Here is a 13,627-nt window from a genome sequence, read left to right on the forward strand (position 1 = left end):
ATTATTGGAGGAGAACGAATTTTGTGGGACTCTACGTATGAGTCCAATCTCTATTAAGGTTCTTGAAAGTTACTCTATTATAAATCCTAGTTCACGTCAATATAATATAAAGGGTAACATATTCTCTTCAAGAGACATCTCAAAATCTCATAGATTTCTGGATATTCATAAAAATATCAAATATTGTCCCTTCACCAAACGTTTCAATTATTAAATACATCATAAGGAGATCCAAATCATCCTACATATATTCAAGAAATAAACTACTGAGAGTAATATATAACCATCGAATCATGAAGATAATTCAAAGAAAAGAATCAAAGAATAAATAAAATTATACCCAAATAGTTTATTAATAAAATATTCTTATTTCTTCGAATTTTATTCAAGGTTAATGTATTCTCTATAGATTAGGGAAAATAAGTTAGACAAGTACCCTTCCACATAATTGATTATTTTTTCTTCGTACCGAACACACCCTTTACCAAGAAAATTGAAAAACAAATTAGTATTGTAGTCCAAGTTGCACTGTAAGCTTACGTTTTACCATGTAAATAAAGAGAAACAAAACTAAGTGAGGAATTAGAAGTGGAGGCTTCAATCCCACTGCATAACCACTTTCTAATTAAAGCTAATTAACCTTTAATCTGTTTTATAATCAGAAAAATATTAATTTAGAACTACAATATTTATTATAATCAAGTTCATGAATGATAGGAAAAGTTATTTCTGATGTAATTCTGAACAATATACCATAAGAAATATTATTCTCCCACCGTCCCACATTAACGGTTAATTTACTTAAGAAATTATTAATAAGGACAGTTTTACTAATTTATCTCTTATAAAAAATTGAAATTTTACAAACTTATTTACATTTTAAAAAAAAAAGAATTAGTTGCAACATTTGACTAATTATATCTTAATTTCATAAATGAAAAAGTAATTTAAAATAATTATTTATAGTAATGTGGATAATTAATATGGAACGAAAGCGGAGGAAGTAAGTAATTTTCATTCTATATTTCCACCTTATCATGGAATCCAAAGAAGGAAGTGATAAACAAATTCTGATTTTATTTTTCCAAAATATGTGGGATAAAGCATGAACAATAGCTTATTATTCTGGGACACTCTAGTTTAAGATACGAAGTTCTATATCGGTAAAATATAAAAGATATGTTAGATATATAAATAAGCCGCTCTTACACACTAGCAATGCGTTTTAAAGTCGTATGGGTCTAGGTTCAGAGCGAAATATGACTAGCGACTGAATCGTGTAACAGAGTCACTTTTTTGTCAGCCTTGTCGATATGGCCCAGAGTTCAAGTGGGTTTAGGCAAATCTCGATAAGACGGAATGTGCTGAGTCTAAACAAATTTCATGCAGTGAGATGCTATATAAGTCCATAACAAGGGGCATATTGTGACACGCTAACTTAAAATAAGAAGTCTCACATTAATAAAACACAAAAGAAATATTAGGTGTATAAGTAGGCGGACCTTATACACTATTAACGTGTTTTAAAATTGTGCGGTGGATTGTTACACATTCTTTATAATTGTCCTCATTAAGTATATGATAATAATGATTTCAGTCCTCTTATATATTTTCTCTCGATTGATATATTGCATGTAGAAGCTCCTGTACGTGTTGAAGGGTCACTTAATTCAAATTACTCCAAGAAATTAAATGGTTGTCACATGATTATACTACTTTTATTTAACTTTGTAAGAAATGAATTGAATTATATATTATACTAGTAATTAACACATTAAATCCACATCCATGCAAAAAGAATATTGCTGGCCAAAAACAAAAATGCATGACACTCAACTAAGTGCTTCTCAACATCAGCTTCTTCATGTTGTACATATTATTTATTTCCAATCACCTACCCTACCACCACCCCTTGCCTAACCTGGGATCCCACAACTAGACTTTTCTTTTATTAAAATAATAATAAATTAATAAAAATAGTGAAAATTTATAAAAGAAAATTTATGCAGACAGTATAAGGAAGATGGGTTGTGTTTGGTACGACAAAAAATGTTTTCCTGAAAAATAAATAACTATTCATTTTCTTGTGTTTGATAAGCAAACAATACTATGAGTGTGGCGCTAAGGGTTAGGGCTGTGGGGTGGTGCCCATGGGAACTATGGGAGTGGGTATTGGGTCAAGACATGTTGGAGGATCGGATGGGAAGAGACAATCAATATTGATTCTGATGACATTTTTATATATGGACTAGTTTTTTCATATTTTCACTAGAGAAATGATTATCTTATTTTTCAGAAACTTTTTTTTTTAGAAAAACTATAACATGAAACTATACGTTTTGTCCTTCAAATGGTCTGGTCTTTACTCTATAGCGTTTGAACTTATGCCTAGTGGGGCATACGTTATTTAGAAATCAAAGTCATGTCTAGAAATAACTTTTTGTGAAATATTATGGTACAAAAATATATACTTATACCTCACGAAAAAGTTATTTATTATGAAGTGCATAAATTAAGACCAACATAAAATAAGAGCAAAAGTGCAGATGACCCAAACTATATGGGCCCTCATTCATCAACCAGTTCTATTGTATGCTGGGGGCTGCAATAAACTCTTGGCCCAGTAGCAAAATATAGAATTGGGCTTACACAGTAGCTGTTTAGCTCATTTAGTTCCTTTACACAAACTGATCACTGTTACAAACAACACTTCCTCACAAGTGAGTGAATTACTTTCCTGCTATACACTAAAGAAACAACTACAAAATTCTCAAGCATAATTTCGAGTAATATTCGTGCTGCTACAGTTCAAAACTACAATATAATAGTAGCTGTACAAGTAAGTGACCAGTTGCTACTGCTGATGGAAGTTTTCCAACCTTCGTAAACAAAGAGACAGTATAATCCTAAACTTGGAGCAACCCCGACACCATTAACGTGAAATAGGAGAGGTATGACTATTACAAGTCACAAACTTTACGTATAAATCCTATAAACTGCCCCTGCAGGGCTAACTGCATCAAAACCTAGACCATTAGCATTGGAGCTAAGGATTAACAAGCATCCAGTTTTCCTAACATCCTATAATACATATCAGAAATAATGATATACATTGTTAGTTACGTATTCTATTTACCAGCCATATATTGGGTTTTCTACCTGAGGAGGCAAGAGATGGAGATCATTGCAATGCTGTTTGTCATAATCCCGAGTTCTGGGTATTGCACCAGTACACGACCTCAAGAACTCGTTCCCTGTGAGACAATTGTGTGTAAATGCCAGAGCCCCATCAACCATCTCTTCTAGGTTTGGCATGGAAACTGATTTACCCATGCCTTTCCGACGTCTCCTGTCCAGACTTGTTTCATCACTCAAAACCTTTTCGAGGTCAGAATATTTCATGAACCTCTGGGTAGCAGCTTCCCATGAAAGCTTGTATTGCTCCTCGGGTGTGAGAGGTTGAGGTTCGCTAGACATTGCCTTTTCAACTTTTGCAACAAAGTCTTCAGGTGTCTTGTAAGTCAAACAGTTGGGAAATTCCTGGAAAAATTCATTAGATGGGTGATCTGCACATACTACAAATTTCCCCATTGCAAGAGCCTCAGCTGTGGCAGTACAGAGCACATCACTGATACTAGGATTTATGAAGACTTTGTAACTGCAAGCAAAATATGTTACATTAAGAAGGTGAACGGTAATAAATAAATCAAACAGGGAACACGGAAATGGGAAAAATCAACTACTAGCATCAAACAAAAGGCAGCAAATTGTATGTACTAAACCCTGTTGATCAAGCACAAGATCTAGCAGTTAGAAGGATCATGTAAATGAAAAATTCCAACAACTACCACTCAGTCCCAAACAAGTTGCGATCGGCAAACATAAATCCCCACTTCTTCAATGAAAAATGCCACAAAAGAAAAAAACGATTTTATTCAATTTTTACAAAAGATGTTTCCGAGAAAATTTAAGACTTTATACAAGTAGAATCATTAAAGAGGTATCTACCCCTTAGAAAGAACAAGAAAATTTGCTCCCAAGTAAATTGAAATCAGGTCTCGGACATGCGCTACCGTTGCTTATCATACGAATATCTTTATCATCTTAGTAATTGATACATTAACAGTAATTCTAGTATCATTTTGTCACAAGGAAGCAGAATGTTACTATTGTCAGTTCCATTATAATTCCTCTCTGATGCTTTATAGATCATTGCACCAAAATGTAACAAGACACATTGAATAATGATTATTCTGTGTAACGATTTCTGAGAAAGGTTCTATTAAAGGATTCTTACCCATGAAGAGAATCATCTGCATGGTCTCTACCATTCATGAAGTTGACATTGAGATTTAACCTCTTTGCCGTACTCTGTACTTCATGCGCATCTTCCCCATTGCCGAATACATCCAAATTAAAACCATCAAATTCAGTTTTGTGCTTTGATAGGAGATCTATCAACTCCCGGTATCCCTTCGCCCAAACCATTTTGCCAAGGAAATATGCCCCTTTAGAGAAAACTTTCTGGCCGCTTTGTCTATCTGCAGCTGCTTTTTCTCCTATTTTCAGAAACTTTGGATTGACACCATGAACATTGCAGACCAAAGACCTGGGTAAATCTTGTGTAGCAGCAGAAAGGCGAAGAACCTAAACAGGAAAATTGACATCTCATTTAGGACCAACATGAAATAACAGGCAGGGTGACTTAAAATTTAAAAGAGGACACGGTGCTTTAAAATGCAGTGTTAAAGCATCTTCCAATGCTCAATGCATGTATAACCCACAGTTTCCCTCTTTCTCCTTTTCTGATGACAATTACCATAGACTAACCATACCTTGTCACAATATGCTCTTGTGACCCAATTGTTAATGTGTTTCACAAAAAAAGCTTGAAGAGCCCCATTTTTTTCCCTCTTGATATATTCCAAATAGTTTGTGTGGACGATACCAACAACATGATTGAATTTATCAGTCCAACGTTTTCCATGGTGGTACCAATTGAGATGTTCTGGCTCCTCCAAAATTGCAATATCGGCATCCCTAGATGGGATAAACTGAGAAGTGTCTCCAGCTGGTAATATGCTCCGCCTTTCTTTGGAGAACTGGAATGGAAAAAATATTTGTCAATAATCACATCCATCTCAACATCTTTGCCTATCATGTTATAATTTATTGAGCTAGTTAATCAAGGACTACCTTTCCAGGGTAAAATGAAATCTTGAAGTCAGCCTTGAAACCAATTCGCTCCTCGAGCCAATTGCGTATATAAAGCTCTTGAGCTTCAGGAGAACTAAAAGTAAGTTGGTTTGGATAAACCAACTCTTGGTCAGACTTACATAGCCATGGAACCAGTAACGTAACATTCTGCTTTTCTGATTTGGCTAAGTAAGCCGCTCGGAATAGAGGATTTACAGCAGTTCCTGTCATCCAAGGAAGGCTAGCAGTTGTAACTATTGCTACATGTCTCTTATCACCTTCTAGATTCTGCTTGGTAGAATCTCCCCAAAATCCACCATCATAACAATGGCCAGTACTCTGAAGAACACTGGCGATTCTTAAATCTAATTCATCATTCATAATTTCACCATCAATCAGTGAGGACCCCCCTCCGGGTAAGGAATTTAGCAAAAGCTTGCTGTGTCCTTTGCTGCATAAACTTTCTACAATCTTCTCTGATATATCTGCAAACAAATTAAAGACACAGAGAAGATGGCTTATAGTTTCAACAGACAGCAGATAGACATTTAAAATTAGAATAAAAGTTACTACCTCCGTCCACTTTTAATTGTCATGGTTTCCTTTTTCAGAGTCAAATTATAAAAACTTCGACTAACATTTTACGATGTATTTTTTCATCATATTGAAATGCAAAAAATTGCAATTTATAGTACTTTTCGTATAGTTTTTGAATATCTAAATTTTTTGTTTAAAATACCGAATTAATGTAATCTAATTTAACTTTGAAAATTAGTCAAATTGACTTTCGAAAAGCACAACATGACAAATAAAAGTGAACGGAGGGAGTATATCAAAATAAAAAGGAAAGAAAAGTTCAGTTTATTCCTGTATATCATTAGAACCCAGAATTCTTGTTGTTGTACATTGAAGATATGACACATCAAGTTCCATTATTAAATTGTGACATCCATAACTAACATCCGTCTGTTAACAGTTTTTTTATATGCATACCGTGCTACCCCCAGTATATCATTCAAATCTCTGCATCACCACTTTGGACATGTCAAGGACACATAATGGAGAAACTATCCCATTATACTTGTTGAAAGTTCGTAATTAACAGCGCTACCACAAATTTCACACAAGATGAAAACACTCGGAGCTTCATGTGCAACAATTTACCATAAATATAAATTGAGAACATTTTAAGAAATATAGCTTGATGCAAAGTAAGCTAACCATCCTAGTTAATGTGCAATAGTAGGCTATTCATCCTACTAAATAACCAAAAAGAATAAGTGATACCTAGAGAAAAGTGAAAGCACTGATAAAATAACAGGAGCGCATAGGTAGCATCACCAATTTGACTTATGCTAGTGAAGATTATCTACCTTCAGCAGATTAAAGAGACTAAGCATCAAAAAGAAGAAGAAAAATGAGGACATTCATGTAGAGTCATAGACTAAATGTATTGGTTGAGCATTGCAAACAGATCATAAACAACAAAGACAATCCAAAATTACAACAATAGATTTGTAAATGCCAATTGAACTATTACCTCTTCTTATTCCAATTTGATCCAAAAAAGGGCTCGATTGTCTAACTAAATATGCCAATAGTTCTGGCACATCAAGTGGTGGCACTCCCTGCATAGATGAATATCATGTGAGAATAGATAAGAGAAAGAAAATGCCTCTAGTCTAATTGCTGTCAATCTACTAGAATAGAATTTAATCCTAGTTAAAATTCACCAATAATTTAACCCAGAGAGACTAGCTCCTAGATAGTAAATATTATGTCCAACTTTTCTGCTGTTGACATGTAATCCAACTTGTAAACATGAAAGGAAAGATTAGGTCATTTAGAATGTTAAATTCACAGAGATAAATCAAGATAAAAATAAGAGATACGTCTTCTATTTCATTTGTTTAAAATAGTGAAACAAATAAGAGTGAATTCTGTTCTCGCTTATCAAGAAAAGAAAATCCCCTCCCTGTGTCTTCCTCCTAAACTTTTCATCACCTCTCAGATTATAAGTGTACAACCAAATTACGCAAGAGAAATGTTTTTATTTCTCTTTCGATTCCCATCCTTTCTCAAACTTTTGAAGCAGGACATTAAGCGCAGGGCACGGTCCAAATCAAACGCATAGAAAACCTTGTAGAATAAAACCTCATCCAACGTTAAAAGATAAGACACTAACCTTTGTCTCTTCTGGTTCCTTGCAAATTGATTTCTGGAAAACAATTAGACAAATAGAAAAACAATATATTAATCACATGGATAAACATCAATCAATACAAATGTGAGTAAAGACAACTTATATAACAAGTCAACACATAATGGTGAATGAATCGAAAGACACAAAGAAAGATCTAAAATAAAGAGAGCAACTGTCCGTGGCTGATGAGTTAAACAAACACAAGCGTACCCTCCCATTGCGACCAAGACCACTCACGTATACCATTAAACAGTAAGCTCAATATAAAAAATCCACCATCCATTTGACTTAATCCCGCAACAAAAAAAAAAAAATCCAGCAATTACCAGCATCAAGATGGGACAACCTATCCCCAAGGGTTCTGGTCTAGTCGCACATCACATGTTCAAACCCTATCACAGACTAAAACCTGGAATTTAAGTGGAGAAGGTTAGTGGGGCAGACCCATTACCCACCTAGTTTCGAACTGTGCATGGCTCTGGGACATTTGTCGGTACTTTAAAAAAATGATGGGACAACAGAAAAACTGAACTCCACAATTAGCACAGTAACCCACAAAAAGGAAGTTCAAAAATAAGAGAAATGAAGTATCATGAAAATATCTAGCACATTTGTGAAAAAACATGTACCACCTAAAGAGACAGAGTAGTTGTGCTTTCCCCAAAAATGAGATTTGTAATACCTAAACTACTAGGCAGAGGCAGATACAAGATTTGAACTTTATGGGTCCGAGTTCATAATTCTACCCCATCCATTTGATTCACCAGAGTCGGAATATATTATTTCTGCATATTTAATGGATCTTTTAACACATATTGGGTCAGAGTCAAAGTTATTGGGTTTGGATGAAGTAATAACTTGTACACTAAGTCTGCCCCTGGCTACTAGGTGATCTGACAGTCCAATTATTGCTTAAAAAACTTTAACTAGAGAAGGCATATCCGATAATAATGAATCACATATAGTTGCGCAGACTCTTCACTTTTGATGCGGCACCCGTCTCGGATTCTTCAAAAATACACTACTTTTGGCGAATCCAACACGCACCTGTTGGCATTTTTGAAGAGTCCGAGCAACATAATTCACAGTACACAGTATTTCTCATCTAAAGAGATGGTGTTGAGGAAAAATAACCATAGAGGTAATTTTCAACGTAAAAACACTTTTTATGCTCTAGGAACTAAAAAGGAACAACAAAACCAAAGTTAACAATGTGAATTGTAGTACCTTCTTAAATGCATACCATCTTGCTTAAGATAACTTATGTTAAAAGCTGAAGAACCAAATTCAGACTCGATTCCTCTGACGAGTAACAGGTCTTTTAAGTTATAATTTGCTTAAAGTTTTTAATTTTTGGGAGAAGAGGCAACTAGCTTGTTATTGAAGAATCTATGCAACTGTCACAGAGTAGCAGCACATAATCACTAGCCTAAACAGATCATTCATCAACACCAAACACCTACTATATTCCTTCAAACTAAACAAGTAACACATCCATCAAAACTTCCATACCAAATTTTACTCGACCATAGCAAAGATACTCCAACAATTGAGAACAGATGAAAAAGACCATCCATATACTCATCCAAGATTCATTTTTTAAGAAATAGCAAATCATTTCAACAATGATGGTAAATCATAGCTTAAATATTAACAGCAAAATGACAAATAATTATACTTTTAGTCCATGAATGAAAAACCTATACTATATGTTTCCATAGTAAAAAATGATAAAAGGAAATAAAGCATAATAATCAGAATCTGAAATTACCAAGCTTGATTTTACTTTCCCCACAAACTCACTATTCTTAATCACTTCAAAAATCTCCGCTGGGGACGAACTCGATCCCTTAAGCTCCACCTCCAGCTCCTTTAACCGAGTTTTGAAAGCTCTAATAGGCTCCCAATCAAATTCCCCAAAATGCCTCTCTTCCTTAAGCCTGTCACACCTCCACTTCCTCCATATCTCCCTCTCCCTCTCCTTCTCCTCCTCCTCCACTTCCGCCACAATTGCATTCTTAATCGCTGATAAATCAATCCTAAGCTTCCCCTGCGACGGCCACTTAAACTCCGACGACGAATACGCCCTACGTATCTCAGAAAGCTTCGGACGAAGCTTCTTCACAAAATCAATCTCCGCCGGTGCCGTAGTGGTAGAGGCCGTAATTGCTGGAACAGCGAAAGGCGATACCGAAGCTGAATTGATGAAATTCTCCAGCTCTCTATCCGCTAAGTTCTTAAACTTATTCGCTCGGTTTTTTATAAGCTGAAGATCCGCGTCCGCTGAAGATCGTACCTCTTGCCATCCCTTCGATATAAACGACAACGCTTTCTCCGCCGTCACAACGGAGCTCGAACTCGAACCTACAGACGGCCTCGTTCTCGTCTCCGGCGGCCTGAAATTGATCATTTTTTCGGTGAGATTCTGGAAGCTTCTAGGGTTTGGAGTGTTCAGATTGAAAAGTGTTTTCTCCTCTTTCTTCAATGGTGAAGAAAGGGAAGTGAAAAAGAGGGGACGGCTGAGAATTTAAAGGCTATGATTTTGGGAAATTTAAAAAATGAATTCCACGTGGATTAACACGTAGGATGAAACCGTGTTGATTGGATTCGCGGGAAATGACGTGGACGTATGGAGATCAGTGATGTGGATTTAATCACGTGAGTTGATAACAAATTTATTTAAATAATATTGAGTCTTTCTTTGTTTTTTCAAATTTAGAGTGTGCTTCAGATAAATTTGCTCCTATGTAACAATTCACAAGAAATATATTGTGCAAATTAGACCAAGAACGACAAAATGAGAATATATGAGATGAAAGTACTTACATTATGCTACAATCTCAAATTGCTGGCATTTTCATTTTTCTATTAATTTTTGTGGTTCGATAATACTTATATTACTCTATTTTATAAGTTAACAAGGGCTAAGACGAACACCACAATAAATTGTTGTACGGAAAGCATCATATAGTGTACTACAAAGTTGTGCTTTAAAACTGCATCTATTTTTATTTTTTTTGTTCTTTAATCTTTTGTTTAATTGGCTTTTAGTTTTTTATTAAGCACATGTATGATACTTGATAACTTACTCATGTTTTTGCATCACTTGATCACGATTTTGCTATGTCAAATCAGTCTAAAGTTCTAGGAACCACTAAGAGAATGGAAGAAAGAACACAAGAGGATTGTTAGGAAGAATTGTGTAGAAAACTTTGATTGATGAATTTATAAATGGATGTCCCTCTATTTATACTATTAACTTAGGGACTAAAGTGTAAATAATACTTATTACATAAGTCCGTACATATTTACAAAGTAATTCTTTTTCTATAACTTTAATAATATCTATAATTTCTAAGGACCTTTCATGTAATATCTATGATATTCTAGATTCTACACGGAAAATTCTCACATTTCTTTAAAACCTTCCACTATGGGCGAGCCTTTTTCCCATGTAAGTCTTCCACATGGACAATTTTGTGTCATGTAAAACTTACGTGGCACTTATGAGTGATGTGACGTGATAATATGGCGGGTCATCACACGTTGTTGTATTTTTTTTAATTAGAATATTCAGGAAGATGGAATATGCTTCCACAACTTTGGAGCTTTGTTTGGACAAAAACAATTACTCCCTCCGTCCCTATTTACTTGTCCATATTTCCTTTTTTAGTTGTCCCTATTTAGTTGTCCATTTTGACAAATCAAGAAAGGACAACAATTTTTTTCCTATTATACCCTTATTTACACTTCTTGAAAATTGTAAAAGTGTATGTTGTTTCCCTCCAATTTATTTCACTTGAATTCAAATAAGTGATTGTAATTTTGAAGTGAAAAGTTGTCATAAGGGTAAAATTGTAACTTCACTGTGCTAATCATTGTTGCCTTAATCTGTGTGTCATTTCTAAAGTGGACAACTAAAAAGGGACGGAGGGAGTATTAATTTAAAAATCTAGATTTTATAATAGGTTGTTTGACACGTGTTGATTGATAGCTATGTTGATGTTATTTTGTCATTGAACAGTCGAAGAAAAAAACTTTAGTTACTTGTTGAATATTATTATTGAAAGTCGTTTTTTTTTAATGAAGAAATACTGTTTTTTTCTTCTTTTTTTTGTCTTTTGTTTTAGTCATTTGATATCGATAATTATTGATTTGATTAATTTAAATTCATGTTGAATATATCAACTTAATGAGAAGGGTAAAAGACTCCATATCAATACTTTATTACTCTATTTATTTAGAATTCAATTCAATTCGAAAGTTTTAATTAAAGATAGAATATTCTTAAGCAGTTCATCATAAAAATGATATACGTAACAAAATAATTAAAGATGACATTTGGTTGTTCAACAGTAATATTAATTGTTGCTTTAGGAAGAAAGGTTGGCTGGTTTAACACTCTTTGATATTTTCCACATGTGATAACATTATTTAGGATAAATTTATTTCATAACAAAGGAGTCATTGTCAATTTCTCACTTAACTAAAATTATATAAAAATAAAAACAAAAGTGTCAATAAATATAATTGACAACAATGAATACTTGGATAAACATAAATTGAAGCTCATCTTGAACAAGGAAAATATTTCATAAGACAATATCAATGTTATCGGATATATGCTTACTTGGAGAGGGACTAACAAAGCACCATTGATGGTTGAAAATTATTTTTTGTCTTTCAAATCGACACGTGATAAGTTTTTATTGTTAAGAAAAACATGAAATAAGTTGGTGAATACGTTTTTTATCTCATAATTTATACTATTTAACATGTTTTTCGTTAAAGTCTTACTAATTTATTCGGCAAACTGAACAATAATTCCTAAATTAATACTCATCAATCGATATCTTATTAGTTTGATTTCCGATCTAGTGTATTTTAGAATTGATAATCGATAAATCGAACTATTAAACACAAATATTTAGACTTTTTTAGGTAAGTGGTTCGTGTTTGTTGAAGAGAAGAGGCCCAAAATAGTCCCTTATCTTTGGGTTAGGACTCAAAGTTATCCTTGAGGTTTTCACATTGAGCATTAATAGTCCCTCATGTTTGCAATATTGGCGCACTTTTGGTCCTCCTTCAAAATTATGCTTATTTTTTAACATTGATTTTATTCATAATTTATGTATGGAATGTTTAATTGTCATTTTATATATTTAGTAGAAATAATAACTCCATTTGAGAGATTGTGAGAAGAAAAATACTTTATTTTGTTTAGTAGAAATCGTATTGCAGGTAAAGTCGAGAGGTTCATCACGACGATTTCACGTACAAATTTTTCTTTTCTTGCTATGTCATATGATAAAATGTTCTTAGTTTAGCTGCAGTAATATTTATACTGAACATAATAATGTGTTCTTCTTCTCACATTCTCTCACATAGAGTTATTATTTCTACTAAATATATAAAAAGACGATGGGACATTCCTTACATAAAATTATGAACAAAATTATTTAAAAAATAGGCAAAAATTTATATAGGAGGACCAAAAATGCACCAATATTACAAATATGAGGGACTATTAGTGCTCCACGTGAATATTCAATGATGACTTTGAGTCTCGTTTGTTGAACAACTTTGTGGGCTACAAGAAAATTGAGCCCACAAATATTTGTTGTATATGGGCTTCACCGTTTACGTGTCCATCAACAAGATTTTCTTTAAAGATTTAAAAACAGACCATTTGATTAGTATTTTTAGTTGGATAAATTACTTAACTACACTCATTTACTTACCATAATATCCATTTATTCCTACTTATTTCAAAATTTTCAAAAATCTCTTATTTACCTATGTATCCCGCATGTATCCCGTACACAATGCTATGTATCCCGCTATGTGGAATGTATCAAACGCTATGTATCCCGTGCACAACGCTATGTATCCCGCTGTGTGGAATGTATCAAACCTAATGTATCCCGTGCACAATGTTATGTATCCCGCAAACATCATTTTTAAGGGATTTTTGGTAAATAAAAAACTAGAAGGGATAGGATGTTATTTAGTACTTGTAATATGTGGTTCCTATAATTTATACCTTTTAGTTTCATTTATTATTTTGGACTTAAAAGTTTGGATTTTACTTGAGTCACTGATTTGAAATTGATCAATTCAGTTAACTCACTTTCATTTTTGCAGTTTACAAAGACATAACCCCATCTGTATTTTCATTTTGTTTTCTTTTTACCCGATAATAATCTGTTTTCATGATGTGGTAGGATC

At 33.8% G+C, this 13,627-nt stretch overlaps 1 protein-coding gene across 1 annotated transcript; it reads right to left on the minus strand.

The window, feature by feature from the left end:
- Positions 1-2,901: 2,901 nt before the first annotated feature.
- Positions 2,902-9,875, minus strand: LOC125807062 (digalactosyldiacylglycerol synthase 1, chloroplastic-like). The gene is made up of 7 exons (XM_049486821.1): positions 9,171-9,875; positions 7,382-7,414; positions 6,737-6,824; positions 5,197-5,681; positions 4,836-5,102; positions 4,298-4,647; positions 2,902-3,658 (listed from the first exon to the last, which is right to left on the minus strand). Exons 1-7 carry the CDS (start codon positions 9,807-9,809, stop codon positions 3,133-3,135), a joined length of 2,388 nt encoding a protein of 795 aa, XP_049342778.1. The 5' UTR covers positions 9,810-9,875; the 3' UTR covers positions 2,902-3,132.
- Between the last annotated feature and the right edge of the window lie 3,752 nt (positions 9,876-13,627).

Source organism: Solanum verrucosum, unplaced genomic scaffold, assembly GCF_900185275.1.
Source record: "Solanum verrucosum unplaced genomic scaffold, falcon-dt-bn FXZP01000196.1, whole genome shotgun sequence".
Lineage (NCBI taxonomy): Eukaryota > Viridiplantae > Streptophyta > Magnoliopsida > Solanales > Solanaceae > Solanum > Solanum verrucosum.

Excerpts from the sequence above, each read along its gene's own strand:
- LOC125807062 (XM_049486821.1), bottom strand. The coding sequence starts at position 9,809 with ATGATCAATTTCAGGCCGCCGGAGACGAGAACGAGGCCGTCTGTAGGT. Across the intron at positions 7,415-9,170 it reads GGAAAGTAAAATCAAGCTTG|AAATCAATTTGCAAGGAACC; the intron begins GTAATTTCAGAT and ends ATTGTTTTCCAG. Across the intron at positions 5,682-6,736 it reads TCAAATTGGAATAAGAAGAG|ATATATCAGAGAAGATTGTA; the intron begins GTAATAGTTCAA and ends ATTTGTTTGCAG.